At 38.3% G+C, this 20,079-nt stretch overlaps 4 protein-coding genes and 1 pseudogene across 4 annotated transcripts; 2 read left to right on the top strand and 3 right to left on the bottom strand.

Moving 5' to 3' along the window:
* The first annotated feature begins 424 nt into the window (after window positions 1-424).
* On the top strand, window positions 425-2,240 carry LOC101306669 (probable receptor-like protein kinase At1g67000-like). The gene is made up of 3 exons (XM_004306992.1): window positions 425-869; window positions 996-1,022; window positions 1,114-2,240. Exons 1-3 carry the CDS (start codon window positions 509-511, stop codon window positions 2,238-2,240), a joined length of 1,515 nt encoding a protein of 504 aa, XP_004307040.1. The 5' UTR covers window positions 425-508.
* A 3,344-nt stretch (window positions 2,241-5,584) lies between these two features.
* LOC101308134 lies at window positions 5,585-8,225 on the bottom strand (annotated as a pseudogene).
* Window positions 8,226-9,157: 932 nt separating this feature from the next.
* LOC101307840 (probable receptor-like protein kinase At5g39020-like) lies at window positions 9,158-12,311 on the bottom strand. Its single transcript, XM_004308500.1, has 6 exons — window positions 11,588-12,311; window positions 11,128-11,160; window positions 10,975-11,007; window positions 10,782-10,811; window positions 10,624-10,653; window positions 9,158-10,471 (listed from the first exon to the last, which is right to left on the bottom strand). Exons 1-6 carry the CDS (start codon window positions 12,309-12,311, stop codon window positions 9,345-9,347), a joined length of 1,977 nt encoding a protein of 658 aa, XP_004308548.1. The 3' UTR covers window positions 9,158-9,344.
* Window positions 12,312-12,769: 458 nt separating this feature from the next.
* Window positions 12,770-14,810, top strand: LOC101307544 (probable receptor-like protein kinase At1g67000-like). Its single transcript, XM_004308499.1, has 3 exons — window positions 12,770-13,436; window positions 13,590-13,616; window positions 13,699-14,810. The coding sequence occupies exons 1-3, from the start codon at window positions 12,770-12,772 to the stop codon at window positions 14,808-14,810; spliced, it is 1,806 nt and encodes a 601-aa protein (XP_004308547.1).
* A 1,394-nt stretch (window positions 14,811-16,204) lies between these two features.
* LOC101307258 (F-box protein CPR30-like) lies at window positions 16,205-17,574 on the bottom strand. Its single transcript, XM_004308498.1, has 2 exons — window positions 16,792-17,574; window positions 16,205-16,249 (listed from the first exon to the last, which is right to left on the bottom strand). Exons 1-2 carry the CDS (start codon window positions 17,572-17,574, stop codon window positions 16,205-16,207), a joined length of 828 nt encoding a protein of 275 aa, XP_004308546.1.
* Window positions 17,575-20,079: the final 2,505 nt, after the last annotated feature.

Below are 20,079 nucleotides of genomic sequence, written 5' to 3'. Positions count from 1 at the left end.
CTTGTTTGATTTATTTATTTTTATTTCGGTTAGGTTTGTCATCTTCTGGAACATGGTCAATAACAAATTATTATCATGTTTGCCATTGATTCTTTTAGTATATCATTTGGTATAAAACATTTCCTTTAAAATTCAATGCAAAGTAAGAAGGCTAGTTGCTGAAAAATTCATCTTATTTTGGGAGGAAATGCAGCGACTAATCCTCATCTCAGCCTACTGCATATTGATGCCAATAGCTTTCTTCAAAGGGTGCCATAATGCATGCACAGAATCAGAGTGTGGTGACCATGATGATCGTCGACTTGCTATCCATGTCCTGTTCAATCGCCTTCCTCGTTGTCGTGGATTTGAGCTTGGATGTAGTCAGCAGAGCAACAAAACTACTGTCCAGCAGCAGCAGATGGTGGTAAAATTCTTTGTGAAACACATTGATTATAAGCGCCAGAAAATTCAAGTACACATAACGGATGATGGTTGCTTTCTCCTGAAGCAATTAGCAACCCCAAACATGAAACCAATTATCTCTCCTTTCATCTTCTCAGAATCTAGTATGGATAATTTTGTCAGCTTATTTGACTGTCCCGCCCCAAACACAGCTACTGATTCACCACGACTACAAGTCCCCTGCCTCAGTCGCCTGGGCTATAAATATATATATGCCATTCCAAGCAATTACCAACCTCCACAGTACTGTACAAAGATGTATGATTTACCAGTTCCATATGAACTTCTGTATCCTCTGTCTATGGATGCCTATTTTTGGTGGTCTACACCAAATTGTACAGAATGTCAACAGATGGGTAAGAAGTGTCATTTGAAGTTCAACGGCATCGAAAGTGAAATTGAATGTGTTGATTTTAGTAAACCAAGTAAGTAATAATAACTTGAATTTTATGTCACATATATTTGCTACTCAAATTTCAACTGTTGTTATCTGCTTGATATGTTTATCTTTCAACATGGAGGTCTGATATGTTGTTAATTATCATTTACAGGCGCAACAACAAAGTTAGTGGCTACAGGTGAGTTAAAAGATAGAACCAGTATTTTGCTATGTCTCATGTCTTGAAGAAATTGAGGATATGTTAAGCTAAAGGACTTCTTTGCATGCAGGTGCAACTCTGACTACAATCTATCTATTAATTTCGGTGGGTGTAATCTATGGTGTGTATCACTCTGATAAAATGGAAAAACAGAATCAATTGAAAATTGAAACATTCCTAGAGGATCACAAAGCGCTCAAGCCAAGCAGATATTCCTATGCAGATATCAAAAGAATTACGAATCAATTTGAGGATAAATTGGGGGAAGGAGCGTATGGAACTGTTTTCAAAGGGAAGCTTTCATCTGAATTGTTTGTTGCTGTTAAAGTCCTCAAAAACACTAATTACGGAGACGGAGAAGAATTCCTAAATGAGGTGGGAACAATGGGTCATATCCACCATGTCAATGTAGTTCGCTTGGTCGGCTTCTGTGCTGATGGATTCAGACGAGCTCTTGTATATGAGTTCTTACCCAACGGATCACTACAAGATTTCATCTCATCAGCAGACAACAAGAATTCTTTCCTTGGTTGGGATAAGTTGAAAGATATTGCTCTAGGCATTGCCAAAGGAATTGAGTACCTACACCAAGGATGTGATCAACGAATCCTTCATTTTGACATCAAACCTCATAATGTCTTGCTAGATCAAAACTTCACCCCAAAAGTTTCTGATTTTGGGATGTCCAAGCTGTGTGCCAAGGATCAAAGTATAGTTTCAATGACTGCAGCCAGGGGGACTCTGGGTTATATTGCACCAGAAGTGTTCTCCCGGAATTTTGGAAATGTGTCATATAAGTCAGACGTGTATAGTTTTGGAATGGTGTTGCTCGAGATTGTAGGAGGGAGAAAGAATATTGGTGATGAAACCATGGACCAGGCTAGTGAAGTTTACTACCCAGAATGGATATATAATCTTTTAGAAGAAGGGGAGGACCTTCGAGTCCATATCGGAGAAGAAGGATTAGAGTGTCGAATTCCAAAAGAACTAGCCATTGTAGGCCTTTGGTGCATCCAATGGCACCCGATGGATCGTCCATCCATGAAAACAGTGGTTCAGATGTTGGGAGGAAGAGAAAACTTAACCATGCCGCCGAATCCTTTTGCCGCTACGGTTACTACCAGAACAAATGCAAACACCCGCCCGGCTGCAAGACGGTTGAACCTTGAGCTAGAAGCAATTGTTGAATTAGAGTAGCTGGACGTACACATGTATATCATTATTAATTATTGTTTGTATGCATCTGAAGTTTGAAAATGTATGGATTAATTAGCTATACTGAAACACTATCTTACTGACATTGTTTCAGATCGACCAGATACGTACTTAAGCTCCTACAATATCTATTCTACAAGCTTCTAATAACATATCAATTAGAATATTTTCTTCTTCTTCTTCTTCGGAAAGCTGAGTGGGACTGTGTGAAGAAACAAAAACCAGAAACCAACGGCAGTGTTATATTTCCATTGGTCACGAAATACTCATCAAAATGGAATCTTAATATAAGTTGACTGCTTCATGCAAGAATTTCCTGTCAACAAAGCAATGCAACTTCTATAATTTAAACTAAAGATCAATCGGTTTCATTCGATCCAAAGTTGTGTGATGGACTGAGGGGCAGGCCCAATTCCTCAACCCCAACCTAACTCAGGTCCCTGCAATTAAAGACATAATTAACTTGTGGATCCTCACAAGTCACAAGTCTAGGAAATTCAAAGTCTGTTTCCTTGGGCGTAGGTGACTCGCTCCTTCATCCTTTTTAGTATCTAGTCTTCCAGTTTCACCACAGTTCCCGGTTTTGCCCCTAGTTGTTCTTCTCATGGACTACTCCTGTAGGCTTGTTCTTTCTTGATATAACTCCGGGGAGGATAGTTCTGAATCAAGGGTGTACTTGAGTTTTTAAATCCATTAAATGGTATTATTCAACTATTGAGGTCGAAAATCAATTTCTTTTTTTTTGAAATAAAAGAGTTTTAATTATAAGAACGACTAAGGTCGTATATATGGTGCATCCTGTTTCTTCTAAGACCGATGTACTTCTTACATTAGCAAATTGATAAATTGTCACTGAAATTGGACGAAGGTATATATCATTATATCTATGTGACGTCAAAATTAGTGTTTGAGTATCATATTGATACTTTTAGAGTCTAGGTATCAAATTGGCCTTGACACAAGGTTTTTGGATTGTTGCTGAATTTTTCTCTATTCAAATTGATGATTCCACAGTATTACATGTTCCATAGATATACACTTACGAAAAAAATTTAGTGTTACAATCAATCAACATGGCAAATAATTTCCTTTTGCTTCTCGAGATTTTAAAAATATAAAGAAATTTTTTTAGGGTGAACGACAACTCTTATTGAACAAATAAGAAACAATCAAGTGAATCAACACCTATAGGATTGGTCTAGTGGAAGCATATGCTAGACTACAAATGGGGCGGTAAGGAGATCCTTGCTTCGAACCCTAGCTTACGAAAAACATCCATTGTGGAGATGTCATACCTAATAGGAGATCCTATTTCTTCAAACCTCAGCTTGTGAAAATCATCTTTTGTGGTTTTTTTCACTCATCACTTTTAGGATTTAAATACCACTTTAAACACGTATTTTACCACACATGAGGACTAATGTTGTAACTAGAAAACTTTACAACTTTAAGAACTCATATTATAACTTTGAGGATTAATATTACCACTTTGATAAGTCGTTTTACAACTTTAGGACAAAGTTGATGCATGAACATTGTAAAATTTTTGAGGACATAAAATAAGAAGTGGAAAGGCCAGGTGATGCATCAACATTTTTAAAACATAGAATAAGAAAATTTTACAATGTTCATGCATCAACTTTGTAAAATTTTCCACTTCTTATTCTATGGTTTTTTTATTGGTTACATTCTTTGAAGTTTCTTGAGGGTCTAGAAAATACATGGAAATTTGTATCCCAGTCTTAAAGGAATGTGGGATGAGAGGGACATGGTTTTACGCAATCGATGACCTGATGGAAACTTGCAGTGCTTTGTGGAATTTATCCATTATATATTCCTGAAAGTATATCATCACCACTCAGAAAATGTCACAAAGTCTAAACCTCCCACCCACATCCTTGGCCTTGGAATTAAATTGTGGAACATTTTCGAGCTACTTCTTATTGATGGGTCAGACCTTGGCCCTTGCCACGAGTCTCATTTATCATTGCAGATTACTCCATCGTATTGAAAACTCCATGCAAGTCTTTAATTTCATGCCAAGAGTTCTAAGTCCATTTCTACAACCTAACTCGATCAGGTCCCTGTAATTGAAGACTTAATTGACATCGATCTCTCCATCTCAAGTCAAGTGTCTGGATTCTGAATGTATGGTTAGGGATGATTCATGAAACACAGAATACATATATTTTTCATTTTTGTATATCTACATTCTTTGAAGTTTATTTTGTCATTTCTTGACGTCAAATTAGTGAGAGTACGTCGATAGTTGAATATGATTGACGCGAAAATCTAAGATATTATTTCTCTGTACATGTCCAAGTCTTCACATGGAAGCTAGTGGGAAGTTAAGCTAGAGACTAGTTGGAAGTTTGCTAGAGACTTGGTTTTCCAAGTCTTGATCGAAAGTATTAAAAGTGGGGATGCATGTCACTCACTAATTGATTTTTCTTGACAAGATACAAAATAAAGATAATTTCAAATTACAAAATCTTACGACAACCAAAATTTAGAGAGTCAAAATAGAAAACCTGATTAGCTGTAAAAGGAAAGAATATGTTTCGGGCTTACGTTTCAAGTTGATGACCCAACTTTGCCATAACATCTGCCACAAAATTAGTTTCTCGATAAATATGTGTGAAAGAAACTAGACCAATTTAAGATGCCACTCACTAATTGATTGATCGATGCTACTGTATTAGTGTATTATTCTACGTAATTAGACTTGAACATAAACTCTCCGGGGCCGGCCGGTGGATGTTCATTTTTATCATCTCGCAATAACTCTTAAAAGTTGAATTACATGCAAGGAGCTAGGACAGTCACGTCCCTAGTCAGATTAAGCCCCAGGCCACTACTAGTACTATTCGAGTTGCATGAACTTCATCTTACAAGTAGGTGGTAACACAAAAGGCAAAAGAAGGGTAAATTGATCTTGACCAAAAACAAAAATCTCATATTGTTGTCTTTGTCTTTTGTACTAAAGAAGAACGCCAGGGAAAAACAAAAACAAAAATAAAACCGCCGCTATCTTCATTCCACCATTGCTGCCGCATAATAGTTAAGCCGAACAACATTATTATTAGCATTTCATTTTCTTAATTTTTTAGCTCCAAAATCTGCATTATTTCTAGGAAATATCATAATGGTATGTTGCCACTTTTTTTTTATCAGTTATTACAACTTTGTGAGTCGAACTTACAACATTTCACTTACTAAAGAAAGACTATGCCACTAAACCAAATAACACCGGGCGGTAGGTAGCCAACTTGATTTAATGAAAATGTTAAAAATAGGAAGAGAAAAATAATTGTAGCTGATGATCATCACCTAGCTGATAGACTACATGTTAACCCCACATCTGAACTTGTTGGAATTATCAATTTGCCTACAGTCACCGGTTCAGGGCATAGAGATGGCTTCATAGGCAATGTTAGGCATTCAACATCTCCTTCAAGCATCGCTATGGCTTCCTTCATCGAAGGTCGTTGACTTGGTTTCATTTGAATACACCATAATGCGGTTATAATCATCTTTTTCATTATTTTCTTATCCTCTGTTGTGGCATCGCCAATCTCCAAGTCCTTCTCTTCCTTATATTGATCATGCACCCATGAGGGGAAGTAAATTTGGCTTGAATGCTCTGCCAATGCATTTACATTTTTTCTTCTACTTGCCATTTCCATCAACAGCATTCCAAAACTGTAGACATCAGCTTTATTTGAAATACCACCAATGTTTTTATAAAACAACTCAGGAGCAATATATCCCATTGTGCCTCTTGCTGCCATTGAAGAGACTATGCTATTATCCGCTGAATATAGTTTCGCTAACCCAAAGTCAGAAATCTTCGGGATAAAATTCTCATCAAGAAGAATATTATGAGGCTTGATATCAAAATGTAGTATTTGCATTTCACAACCTCGATGCAAATATTCAATACCACGAGCGACTCCGACTGCAATCTCATACATTTGCTTGCAATTCAAAGTGATTGATCCTTCTTTCGAGTAAATGTATTTATCAAGAGACCCATTAGGCATGAAATCGTATACTAAAGCGCGCTTTGAACCCCTCAACACAGTAACCAACAAGCTGCACCACATTAACATGGTGAATCCTTCCAATAGTAGCTATTTCACTCATGAAATCTTCCCCATTAGCATTAGACTTGTCTAGCATCTTAATGGCTCCCAAGTGGCCACTGCGTAATCTCCCTTTAAATACAGACCCATAACCCCCGTTCCCCAACTTATCCTTGAAACCATTAGACATTTTCTTAAGGTTGGAATAAGTGTACCTTATAGGCATGAAATTGTCACTATGTAGAAATTGTTCTAAATTGTTGTTGGACGATAAATGCCTTCTCCACCACTTGTAGATTAGAAGTGCAATCACAAATGGAGCTCCGAGAATAAACTTTACCGTAGATGTCGTGACTCGTAAGTACTGCATAAGAGCAAAAAAATCATAAGAATCATTTAAATCAGGTTTTCTATCCCCAGCTATTCATCAAGCGAACTTAGGCTTAGTTTGGTATTGTGAGAATACACAATTTAAAAACAAATTCTTACTGATGGTCTCAATCTGTTGCAGTATGAATTGATCTGCAAGGAAGATAACAATTAATGGTAGAAAAAAAAAAAATGAGACTTCTGCATATATAGATAAATCCAACAACTGAAAAAGTACAAGTTGTTAACTGGGTGATAGAGTACCGGTAACAGAACAAAATCTGCAAAAATGTAAATAAAAAATGAATAAAGAAAACACTCACTTTGGACTAGCACGAACAAATATCCAAAATTTTAAGTGAAACAAAATCTGCACGCTTATTCAATGCAAACTACTTCACTAGTACTTAGATTCTACAAAAAAAAAAAAAAAAAAAGACTACTCCAAGTAGCTAGGAACAAATTATTTGTGGTGGAATCGAAGACATGATGATGACTTCAATTATGGTTTGCAACTTTGCATCACAATTACTTTGGCAGTATATGAGCAAATAGAGATTTGGAAGAAGATCCCTTACAGTAAATGAACGCCCACAGAAGTTGTAAGAAACCTGAACTGACAAAGAAAAATCAAAATTAGTATTTTGAAGTTTGATTTCTGATATGTTCAGTAGTTAAGAAATGGAGGTTGGCATATGTACCTGTGATGCTGCGTGGAAAACATCGATCAGAAGCTGGAGAGGTCCATTGCTCTCGGCATTTAACAAAGATACAAGTCATTATACTGAAGCTCAAAGCCATACACCATTTCTTTGTGTATATCTTCATAGGACATGTTCTTCTCCGTTCTTGATTAAGTGGTGATCATAGTGGTCGATTATATACTGCACCCATCTTCCAATTCCGATGCAGTCATAGTGCCTACCTTGACATAGCCATATGCTTCCGATTTAATACATGAATCAGTATTAACATACAAAGAAGAATGCACTGGATTCGCACACCTCAAGAAAGTTAGAGGTGTACTTATTAACGTCCCGAATGAAGGTGCAAAAAAACTGAAATTAGATACGGCCAAAGGAAAACGAGGAAGGGAAGCACAGTTGTTCTTCTCAAGGCCAGGATCTACGATTCGGATATTGCCGTCACGGTAGTTGATTTCCTTCACGTAGTATTTGCCAGAAGAAAGGCGCAGCATTGTGACATTGTTGTGACATTCCAAAGTGTAGCTCGAGTCGCCACAGTGCTTCGGATCATGTTTTAGTCGGAAAGGGTAGCTTATCTTGTGGATTTCACCGCAGGAAGAAGGGACATACTTAGCGTTATGTGTACCATTAGCGTTAGGATTGATAACAAATACGCCCAGAAAACTTGTTGTATGGATATTGACGAAGGAAGCAGCAGTAGACAAAGTACCCTCATCCTTAGCATTACAAGAATGGTCAGATAATGAGGCAACAAGAAGAAATAAGGCTGCAACTGAAAACCATGCACCAAACTTGATTCGTCCCATGGAGAGAGATCGATCACAAACTAATGTTTCACTGCAAAATTTGCTCTGAACAGTTCTATTTACCGGACAGGAAGTAACATTATCACAATGATGATGAGATCGATGCCAAATAATTAGAAACAGCCTGGACATTATCTATCTCTATCCATGTTGATAGGTCTTCAATGAAGGGGGGCTGAATTCTGTATTTCTGTTTTTGGTCGGATAGTCTTTTTAGAACAAAACAAAAGGTCTCGGGCATGCATTCCATTTCCACTAGGGAAGCTTGGCCTTTAGATTCTACTAATTAGTCTTGCCTACAATTGGGACCAGTTTACGTTCAATTTCTTTTCTTCTTTTGATACAAAAGTGGTAGCGAGATACCATTTCGGGGTAGTTGAGCAATTTAAGGTATGATCAGGTACAGACCTAAACCAAGGCCTGGGAGGATTCACAAAATGTATACCTCTTTCAAATTCACTAAGAAATTATCTCTGTCAATTCTTTCCTTTTGTCTCAAGGGATGTTTTTTACAAGCTGCGGTTCAAACCAAGAACCTCCTATATCCTTGTACACTGTGAATAACCAAATTCCAATTACCAGGAGTGTTCTTACAGCATTCGCCTCACTTGCAGCCTAACATGCTTCCACTAGACCAAACTCAGGGTCTTTGTCATCACTCATTCTTGTGGAAAGCTACTTGGAGTCTCCCCAGCCCCCTGTTTTTTCAACAAAAGAGGTCTCGATTCTATCCTACTCTGTTATCACTAATAACTTATGAAGTGGATTAGCATTCGTGTTTATTCATCATTGAATCATTGCTCTATCTAAAAATGTCGTCTTCAATATTGAACACCAGTTGTTCGACTAAATGCCTCATACGTTTGTATTCATTTTCAGCCTCCACTAATTTGGGAATCATATATGCTGAAAACCTCTAAAACCTCTATATATATATATACTATGAAACTGCAACATGTTCCGAGTCTAATCAGTAAAAACAATACTGCATCAGCAAATCTATAGGAATATAAAAAACTACAATAACACTTAACATGTAGGTACACCACAATAGCCTCTGCAGTCTGCACTCACTAAAAAAGCATGAACTGAATCCTTTGCATTGTAATGGAGAGATCATTACCTAGCTGATAATGTCCAGGTTAGCTCAGTATTTGAACATGATGGATCAATATTTGTCTCGACACGGGCAAGGGGTATATCTTCTGAGCAAGTAAAAGGATTGCTAGGCATTTGTAAGAGTTCAACATCTCCTTCCAGCATCTCTCTGACCTTTCTCATTGACGGGCGATGAATTGGGTTCATCTGTATACACCATAAGGCAGTTATAACCATCCTTTTTATTATGTTCTTCTCCTCATCACTGGCATCACCCAACTCCATGTCCCTTCCCTTAACATATTGATCATACACCCATGAAGGGAAGTAGGTTTGGCTTTCATGCTCTGCCAATTCTTTGAAATTTTTCCGTTTACTAGCCATTTCCATCAACAACATCCCAAAACTATACACATCAGCTTTATATGAGACACCTCCAATGTTTTTGTAGAACAACTCTGGCGCAATATATCCCATTGTCCCCCTTGCTTGTGTCAAAGTCACAATGCTATCATCAGTAGAATATAACTTTGCTAGACCAAAGTCAGAAATTTTTGGGATGAAATTCTCGTCAAGAAGAATGTTGTGAGGCTTGATATCAAAATGCAGAATCTGCATTTCACAACCTTGATGAAGATATTCGATCCCTTGAGCCACTCCGAGAGATATCTCATACATTTTTTTCACACTTAACGGGATAGTTTCTGCATTTTTGGAATAAATGTATTTATCAAGTGACCCATTAGGCATGAAATCATAGATTAGAGCACGTTTTGATCCCTCAACACAGTAACCAATTAGTCGCACCACATTGACATGGTGAATCCTTCCAATTGTAGCCACTTCGCTCACAAAATCTTCTCCATTTGATTTGGAACTTGCCATCATTTTAATGGCTCCAAAACGGCCACTACGTAATACTCCTTTAAATACACAGCCATAGCCTCCTTCACCGAGCTTGGTCTTGAAATTGTTGGACATCTTCTTAATTTCTGAGAAAGAATACCTTATTGGCACAAAGTTGCTACCGTTGTGCAGAAAATCTTCGATGGTTCTGTACATCGACAAATGTCTTGTCCGCCATTTCTTGATCAAAAGCACAATCACAAATGGAGCCCCCAGTATACACTTTAGCAGGAATAAGAGTCCTGTGCAAGAGCATCGCAAAAACCAATCATGAAAAGAAAATTGAATTCTGGCTTTTTACGTGTAAACCAACTATATATTGAAGAAGTGAAGATATGTAGAAGTAGCTCTTAAGCCACGGTTAGCCAGTTAGGTACGTAAACATAATTCTTACCAACATTAAACAATATTGCCCATCGAACATCTGCATAGAACAGTAACAAAAGTGAACGGAATCAAATGCTTGGTTAATGAAAGTATATGAATAAACTTTGCAAAGTTAATCAAAAACTTGGTGAAGCCTATATGCAACAAAAGTAGGCTGTTTTTTACCTGTAGAGTTGGACGGCAGCCACTTATAACCTGCAAGAATGCAAGAAATATAATAAAAACAAGATCAAAAAATTGAAGAGAAAATCTAGGTTCCTATACTTGATTAATCAAATTCGATTTAATCCAGTAGTTATTCTCATGTACCTCCAGAGGAATCAATATTAAAAGCAATAATTGGTGAAAATCTTCTTACCAACATAAATGGTGTATCCAGGAGCAAAGAAACCTACATTACAAAACAGACAGGGAGAGAAATAAGATCACTAACATGCACTTCACTAACCGTACAATCAAGTTTTGATAGAGATTCCTGTAAAAGTAGCTTTTCTGATGAGAGAAACCTTACCACGTATTAACTCCCACACTAGTTGAAAGAAACCTACAGAGACAAAGAAAAAGGTTCTACTATCACACCATTAATCCTGTACTTTTCATTTCAGATCAATTGTTTGATCTGAAACTGAAAAGAATGAAGGGAAGAAAAAAAATGTGACATTACATTACTGGCAACAAATTTGATTGCATGTATGTATGATTGCACTTTGTAAATTAAATGTGTAGGGGTCCGTTTGGTAGTGGCAGACTAGCTCTCTGAGTGAGTAGACAACTCAATACAGACATGGATGTATTTTACAACTGCACAGAGTTGGTTTAGGGGAGCTAGTCCACCATTACCCAAATTTGTTCATTAGTTCAATACTGAAGGCTTTCTATGTATGTTGTGTGTGTGTGTGTGTGTGTGTGTGTGTGTGTGTTTCTCTGATAAATCAAACAGTCCATGTATGACTATGTGTAGGCTAAAGTACCTTTGATACTGCGTGGAAAACACTTGGCATTAGTACTCCATTGCTCACAAGGCTCTGAAATCTCATAATGAAGCTCAAATCCAAACAGGAGTGCATTGTGTATGTACTTATAAGAGGTGTTGTACAAATTAAAGGAGTTCACCATTGCAGAAGCCATCCACTCTGTACTACAACCCTCATCCAAATCCCCTGCCTCCATATCACCAACTTTGACATAACCATATGTGTTTGGTTGGGATGCCGAAGAAGTAGCAGTAACAGCACTAATATTTATGCAGGGAGCCGTGTCCACATACATAGAAGAATTCACAGGATTCTTACACTTCAAGAAGAATATGGGTGTTGAAAATAATGCGTATGAATACATAACTCGACCTGAAAAAAAAGGTAAAGGATTGAGGGGTATAGAGGCGCAATTGTTGTTCTGAAATAGGCCAGGATCTACAACTCGGATTGTTTGGTTCTCATAGTTGATTGCATGTACATAGAATCTCCCAACAGCAGGTTGGTCTAGTATTGTGATGTTGTTCTCGCATAACAGAGTAAACGGTGATGAGCAATGCTTTGGATCATACTTCAGCCAGAAAGGGTAGCTTATGTTATGGATGTTGCCGCATGAAGAAGTACACTTGGGACTATCATCCTTTGTGTTAGCTGTACAAGTTTCACAAGATAAGGTAACGAAAACAAAGGCTACAAACCAGAACCTTCCGCTTATTCCCATGGATGGATGGATGAGAGAGCTGAACTTGCATTAGCTTCAATTCGAATTAGATAACAGAGAAAGAAGTCACAGAGCTGTGTTATACCAGTGGAGTCTTTTCAGTCTGAAAACTAATATGGAAATCAAAGTCAGATGTTGGCTATGTCAAAGTAATATTCGGTGCTTACAGATCAAACATTACCCAATGGAAGTAGCCATGTCAAATAATGCATAGTTCGGCCAACTTTGATGGACTTTGTCCTTCTTTTGGGTGTCGATTATATTAGATCCTTAGTCAAATCAAACATTATGATAGACCAAGCTTTCTTCCCCTACTCCTTTCAAATAGTCAACTAAACAATTCTGGCCAGATTTGTAGATATCCATGGTGCTTAGCTCTGCTTAGAAAATCCATGGCCATTATTACTACAGAAATGCAGCAAATGCTAGTCTCTTTGTTCTGCTTCTGTTTTGTTACAATGTCCAAACTGCTGGGAGCTGCCGGAAGTTCTTGCACAGAATCCAAGTGTGGGAATAATGATGGATTAGCCATTCACTACCCTTTCATTCGCGGACAACATTGTGGCTACGATCCTGTTCTTCAATGTACTCAGCCCCATGAAACAGTAGTTGCAGAGAACTCAGTGGTGCTGGTAAAATTCTTTGTCAAACACATAGATTATAAGCATCAGAGAATCCAGCTCAATCAACCAGATGATTGCCTGCTGCTAAAGCCTTTCGACATCACACACATGCCAACTTCTCCCTTCTATTTCCCACAGGATAGGCTGTTCAGCAGCATGAATATTACCCTATATCATTGTCCTACTGTTCCTGTTGAGAGAGAGTATCTAAAGCAAGTCCCTTGCCTCGGTGGCCCTACCGCCCAAGTATACGCCTTTCCTTCAAATTCTGATTTACTTACGTACATGGTATCAGTTAGGTCTTGTACAAAGATGTATGATGTTTTATCACTTCCATTTGGAACTTGGTGGGGAAATAAAGAGGATTTTATACTGAATTGGTCTAAGCCAAATTGTACTGAATGCGAGGCAGAGGGTAAAAGCTGTAGATTGCAGAGGAATGGCACCAACACTGAAGTTGAATGTGTTCACTTGAAGAAACCAAGTAAGGCATTCGCAACATGTATGTTTTCATTCATATATAGATTCTGGTGCTAGTTCTTATAGTTTCCTGCATATATGAATTGAAATTTCTTTGAATGGGTTTCACTTGCTGTTTTTCTATGGATCAGTGTACTTTTCAAATACTTAACAGTCTCGTTATTGAATTTCACAGGTGCAACAACAAAATTTGTTGCTACAGGTAGATTTTTCTATTGGTTTAGTTGCTTGTATTGTATACATGAGAAGCTAGAGAATATATTTACTTGATAGTTCATGTGCAGGTGCAACTGTGGGTTCATTCGTTCTCTTACTACTGCTCATTCCAGCCTATCGTGCATATAACTCTGACAGAAAGGAAACGGAATTTCAAAGAAAAATTGAACGATTTTTGGAAGATTATAAAGCTCTCAAGCCAAGCAGGTACTCATATGCAGATATCAAGCGAATTACAAATCAATTTAAGGACAAGATAGGAGAAGGAGCCTATGGATCGGTGTTTAAAGGAAATCTTTCTTCTGAACTCTATGTTGCTGTGAAAGTCCTGAAAATTTCAGATGGGAATGGAGAAGAGTTCATAAATGAAGTAGAAACTCTAGGCCATATCCACCATGTTAATGTGGTACGCTTAGTTGGCTTTTGTGCTGATGGATTTGAACGAGCTCTTGTTTATGACTTCTTCCCCAGTGGTTCTCTGCAAGATTTCATATCATCAGCAGATAATAAGAAGGGTTTCTTGGGTTGGGATAAGTTGCAAGATGTTGCTCTAGGCATAGCCAAAGGAATTGAATATCTACATCAAGGATGCGTACAACAAATCCTTCATTTCGATATCAAACCTCATAATGTTTTGCTAGACCAAAATTTGACTCCAAAAATTTCTGATTTTGGTTTGGCCAAGTTATGTTCAAAGGATCAAAGTATAGTGTCAATGACTACAGCAAGGGGAACTATGGGCTACGTTGCACCTGAGGTATTCTCCAGGAACTTCGGGAATGTGTCCTATAAGTCAGATGTGTATAGTTATGGAATGGTACTGCTCGAGATGGTAGGAGGAAGAAAGAACATCAGTTCAACCACAGAGAACACAACTGAAGTTTACTACCCAGAATGGATCTATAGTCTACTAGAAGGTGTAGACCTTCGAATCCATGTTGGGGAAGAAGCAGATGCTAAAATTGCAAAGAGACTTGCGATTGTGGGTCTCTGGTGCATCCAATGGCACCCGGTAGATCGTCCCTCTATGAAAGGGGTGGTTCAGATGTTGGAAGGAGGAGAAAAATTAACGATGCCGCCTAATCCTTCCGCAACATCAGGACATAGTAGAGCAAATGATGGAAGCACCCCTAAAAGACCAATGTATCTCGAATTAGAAACAATTACTGAACTAGAGTAATATGTGTATAGCTAAAATCAAATGTATAAGAATGGTAATACAGAGAGTGTGCATACAAGAATTTCTGATCGTTTTACTGACTTTACTATATACCTGTTGCAAATGCATTCCAAGTTGTTGCTCACCAAGAATACCACAGCAGTCTGTTCAATTTCTTCATTTTCTTTTTTCTTGTTTTGAACACTTCAGTTCCCATTATTGGTACATCTAATTTGTTTAGTATCAGTGAAGTAAACTGTTCTTTTAATACCTGAACAAGAGGCTATACTGAACATTCACCATAGTTACAATGCAATAAAAAGCTACGTAATAGAAAAACTCTTCGTCTAATTAATGGGTCAACAACAAAGAATGTACGTTTAGTGGTTCACCTCGCCCCTGAGAGGAGGCTGAGGAGGCTACGTCTACTTAGAACATTTTGTTCAGGTGTGACCAAGAAGCCTTGTAGTAATACAAGTGTGGCAAGTGTAGGAGATCAGATTTTGGTCCTCGTATACAATCGCTTGTATATTACAAAACAGAATTCACTCAAATTATGAAGTTGTTGTAATTGAGTATTGTATGAACTTAATTAGTACTTGAAGTGTACTTTCCAGAATATATATATATATATATATATATATATATATACAGGCCGGATGTAGAGCGGACGTCCGCACTCCGGTTTAAAGTGCGGACTTCGTCCGTTCTCTGCAGTCTCACGCCGGCGACGGCTTCTCTCCTTCCCGGACGACAGCACAGGCTACCAGGACGGCTTCTCTCCTTCCAGGACTGGCCGGCGACAAGTTTTCCGGCCAACCTTGATCAATCATGGTGTTTTCCGTCCAGAGCTTCAATCTGGCCGGAAAACTTGTCGCCGGCCAGTCCTGGAAGGAGAGAAACCGTCCTGAAAGCCTGTGCTGTCGTCCGGGAAGGAGAGAAGCCGTCGCCAGCGTGAGACGGCAGAGAACGGATGAAGTCCGCACGTTAAGCCAGAGTGCGGACGTCCGCTCTCTATCCTTTCTGTATGTATATATATATATATATATATATAGACGACAAGAAGCTGTGAGGTTGCTCTCACATGATGGATTATAATGGATCACCGCAATTCAATGGATAATGTGTTAGTCGAAAAGGGTAGCTTATGTCATGGAGCGAGGGCTACAATAGCAAACAATGAAGAAATTGTCTTGCAATTTCCATGAGAAAGAGCTAGAGAAGGCTAGATTCAACACAAGTTGATACTAGATAAGCACATGCATCTTATGAATCCTATTGTTTTGTTTTCATTTTTAACTAAGCTTTCACCGCTCAGATTTTGTAACAAAATTGTGTTTCAAGGCAACACATGAGTAAGAAAGACACTCAGGACTCAGCATATACAAGAAACCAAAAAAGAAAAGAAAAAAAAATTAAGCAGTTGGGACAGAAGCACCCAAAAAAGAAGGCACAGAAGCCTGAAATTTACGCACATAACCAATCAACAAAGAAAGCAAAATATATAGATCAAAATTTGTTGAGTACATATCCTGATTCCTGAATCAGTTGGCTATAGGTAGTAAATCATCAGACAGATCATACTATATTGTAGTTGCAAAAAGTGATGGTGCCATGTAGGATAAGATGAAAGTAAAACGAATAAAACCACAGAAATCAGCATCTAAATGAAGTTACCTATTTTTTTGCCTCAGTAAGATGCTGCATTGTCCATGTCCAGCAAGACAAGGCTCTCTTCATAAAATTTGACAGTGTAATAACTATATCCACATATCCCAAGACTATTAGATTGTTGGCTCCCAAGGTCTATCGAAAATAGTTCACACCCATGACAAGAAGTATGTCTGGAACATGAGGATATATGACTTCATTTGGACACTACTACTTTATTGCTTTTCCGGAAACATAATACTCTGGGAAGGAGACCTCCCTGTTCTGGCCCATGTGGATGGAGTCGAATCAATTTGTTCCAGGACTCATGGATGCAATAGTCATTCATTACCCAGATATCACAAAAAGGACCTTCACCAAAATAACTAGAATACAGGTTGAACAGAGTAATGGACTTCCCATCTCCAGAAACAGACAATTGTAATGATACTGGTGCATCGCATTTCAAACTCTCTGGCATCATGGTCTCATAAAATAAACCCCTGCCCACATCAAATATCAAAATGAAATAGTAAAGATCATGTTCTTTCCTACGCTTTGCATGCCAGTGAAGAGCCCCATTAACAAAAGCCTGGGAAGTGCGTGGATACATTTCAAACCGAGGAGTGACATCAGGTAGCATGCTCCAAGAGCCAGTGGCTAGTGAAAAAACCTCAGCTACAGTTCGACAAGTGAGATCCTGTGGATGTTCATCTTCATCCCAAAGAGTAACAAGCCTCACAACCTTATAATCACTGGTCATAGCATCAAAAGCAAACCCAACAGAAGTGTCATACCCACCATGTGTCGAATATGTAACATCAGGCTCGGGAAGGGTTACAAACTTTCTTATAGATGGATTTGCTAATATGTGGGTGTTGACATATTGCATTATATCATCCGCAAGGCACACCAGCCCATTACAAGTGGCAACAACACGGGAACACACATTCGCCAACTGAACAGTTGGAACTTCAACCTCGCAGTGCTCATCAAAAGCAGGGTTATCATAATGCAAAGAGTAAAGCTCCAGTGTCTTTTCCTCACTATCTCTGTCATAAAAGGCATAAGCTGGTTTCTCAGCATAACCATGGAACAACAAGAGATGCACGTCATTCTGGTCATTAGACTCCATTGTGAGGTCCGCCTGGGTTTCTTAAAGCCTGGGTTTCTTATGACTGATCTCCATGCCTTGCGCATGGCGGTACATCGGATCAAAGACTAAATGGGTAGTCTATGAAAGATATCCAAACGGATTTCCAGAGGAAAAGCATCAAACTTTGCTCCAGATTCCAATTTCTTTCTGCAATTTCCACACATACATACACAGTGAAACAGAGAAAATCTTTGTGTTCTCGTTTCAATACAATTGCATTCAAAATCAAATCAACTAGTAATTTCCTTGTTCTTGGGTATATGCAATTTATCACAATCTAGTAAAACCCTAAACCCAAAACACTTCTACATATGAAACGTTTCTAACAATCTATATGATTCTTTATCATACGAGACAAATGATACAGCAATAAGCCAAAGATTTCAATTCAGTGATGGCGAAAAAGAAGTGAGAGAGAGACTGACCTCGACATTTCCGCCGTGACCCAGCCGTCGTTGTCTTCTTGTTCAGCGATGGTAAAGGTGGCGCTAAAACCCTAGCGGAGCTGAGGACTCGATTTATGTGATGAGCACAGAAATGGTAAAAGCAAGGGTTTTAGGGGTTTAGACATGGTGAAACTTTGACGAACGAAAACAAATTACTGCAATAAGAAATTATTATTATTATTATTATTTTTTTTTTTATAAACAGGGTATTATAACCCAGTGAAGCTCGGAGGCTTGTGTTATCGTTTATTAGATTATGCTGCATCTCTTGGTATCCTTATTTTGGAAAATAAGATGAGAAAGCTGTTACACCACAAAACAACTCAATATTTCTTAAAATTGATAAAATCAAGAAAATGTGGAAACCATTAAAAATGCTCTGATAATAGTGTTCAAAAAGACATCATGTAAAAAGTCAGGATCCCCTTCTTAAGTATGATATAGGCTAGCAAAGTGAGCTAAACAAATTGCTATACTATTTGCTTCACGAAACACATGTCGTGACACGACCCACCCCGAATTTCACCCTGAAACCCAGAGTAAGTCGTGCGGGGACCACCTCCAAGGAAAATTTACTGAAAAGATTAAGAAAATCTCCCTTGCAGATGGACAACCCTAACTCGAAAAATTTCATATTACACTCTTAATTTAACACTTCTGAACATCCCATAATATACAAAAATTCTAAAGTATTCAGAGCTACTAAACACAAGCGGAAGCAAGAAAACACGAGTAGGTTGAACAGGTAACCTACTGGCGAAAACTGGCAGAAATGCGGGTGACTATGCCTCGTCTCCTACTAGATCCAACCCGAACTCTGCAGACTGGGCAATTTAAAACGAAGGGCCCAGGGGAAAACATTTAATAATGTCAGAGTGAGTGGACAAAAATAAAATAATAAATAAAATATTTATGTTTCCCCAATTTAATTTCTAAGGAAAAATCGAATGCATGCCGCAAGCGATAAACTTTTATCTCATAAAATATCGAGCCTCTCAGACTCTATAATATATGTATGTATTTACACTCGTCCATACTCCCTATATAAATTCATGGGTCTATATAGGGCTACTACGCTCGCGTCCAAACGCTTCACGTCAAGCCTTAATGCGGTGCTACACTACGCCATCAAGGTGGACAGACGGGTGTATAAATATGTGTCTATACCCCCTATATGAATTAAACACTCAAATAGGGCTACTACGCTTACGTCCAACGCTCACGTCACACCATAATGCGGCTATATGCTACGCCATTAAGGTGGACAGACACATATGGCTAGCTAGCATTTTTTTTATACATACTCTCTCGTATATACATATTTATATTCACCGAAAATCCCATTTTCGGTAACTCTCTCTCAGAGAAATAAAAGCGTCAAAATTAATTGACGGCAAAATACTCCACGACATTAATTATTCAATCGTGAACTTAGCATGCATTTATTTAAAACAAAAGTCCACTCACAAATTAGGCCTAAGCCTGCTGTCGATCTGGGGTCTCGTCTGCTCGAGCCTCCTCACGTCCTGTTCCAAATAAAATATTAATTTCCCAACCAATAATCCAATATCTAATCAAAATAGGCAAAATTACCCGAGAGCCATAATTACGCTCATCATTGCCTAACTTCGATATTCTTACATCGGAACGATCCGAACTTAAATATCATACTCAAAAGTCGTAAATACAACCTCCTCAAAATACGACTTAAATCCAACGGCCGGATTCTACATTAATTACCCGCCAAAAATACCACACTTCGGAAATTCACAAACCTATCCAAATCTCATCCAAAAATTCCATAAATCACACCAATAATATCACCTTAATATTCTACATCAAAAACCACAAAATTTCCCAAAACAGCGGCGGCCGGCAGCCGTTTTCCGGCGACCTGCAAATGCTACCAAATTTTAACAGAATCTTCCTCTCAATCTCCTCTACAACTTTCATGACCAACATATCACCCAATTCCAAGCCTAACTAGGCTAATCGAACGAAAATAACTTAAAAGCCTAGAAATTTCAACTCCACATTT

Source organism: Fragaria vesca, linkage group LG7, assembly GCF_000184155.1.
Source record: "Fragaria vesca subsp. vesca linkage group LG7, FraVesHawaii_1.0, whole genome shotgun sequence".
NCBI lineage: Eukaryota > Viridiplantae > Streptophyta > Magnoliopsida > Rosales > Rosaceae > Fragaria > Fragaria vesca.
This window is presented reverse-complemented; position numbering and strand designations above follow the sequence as displayed.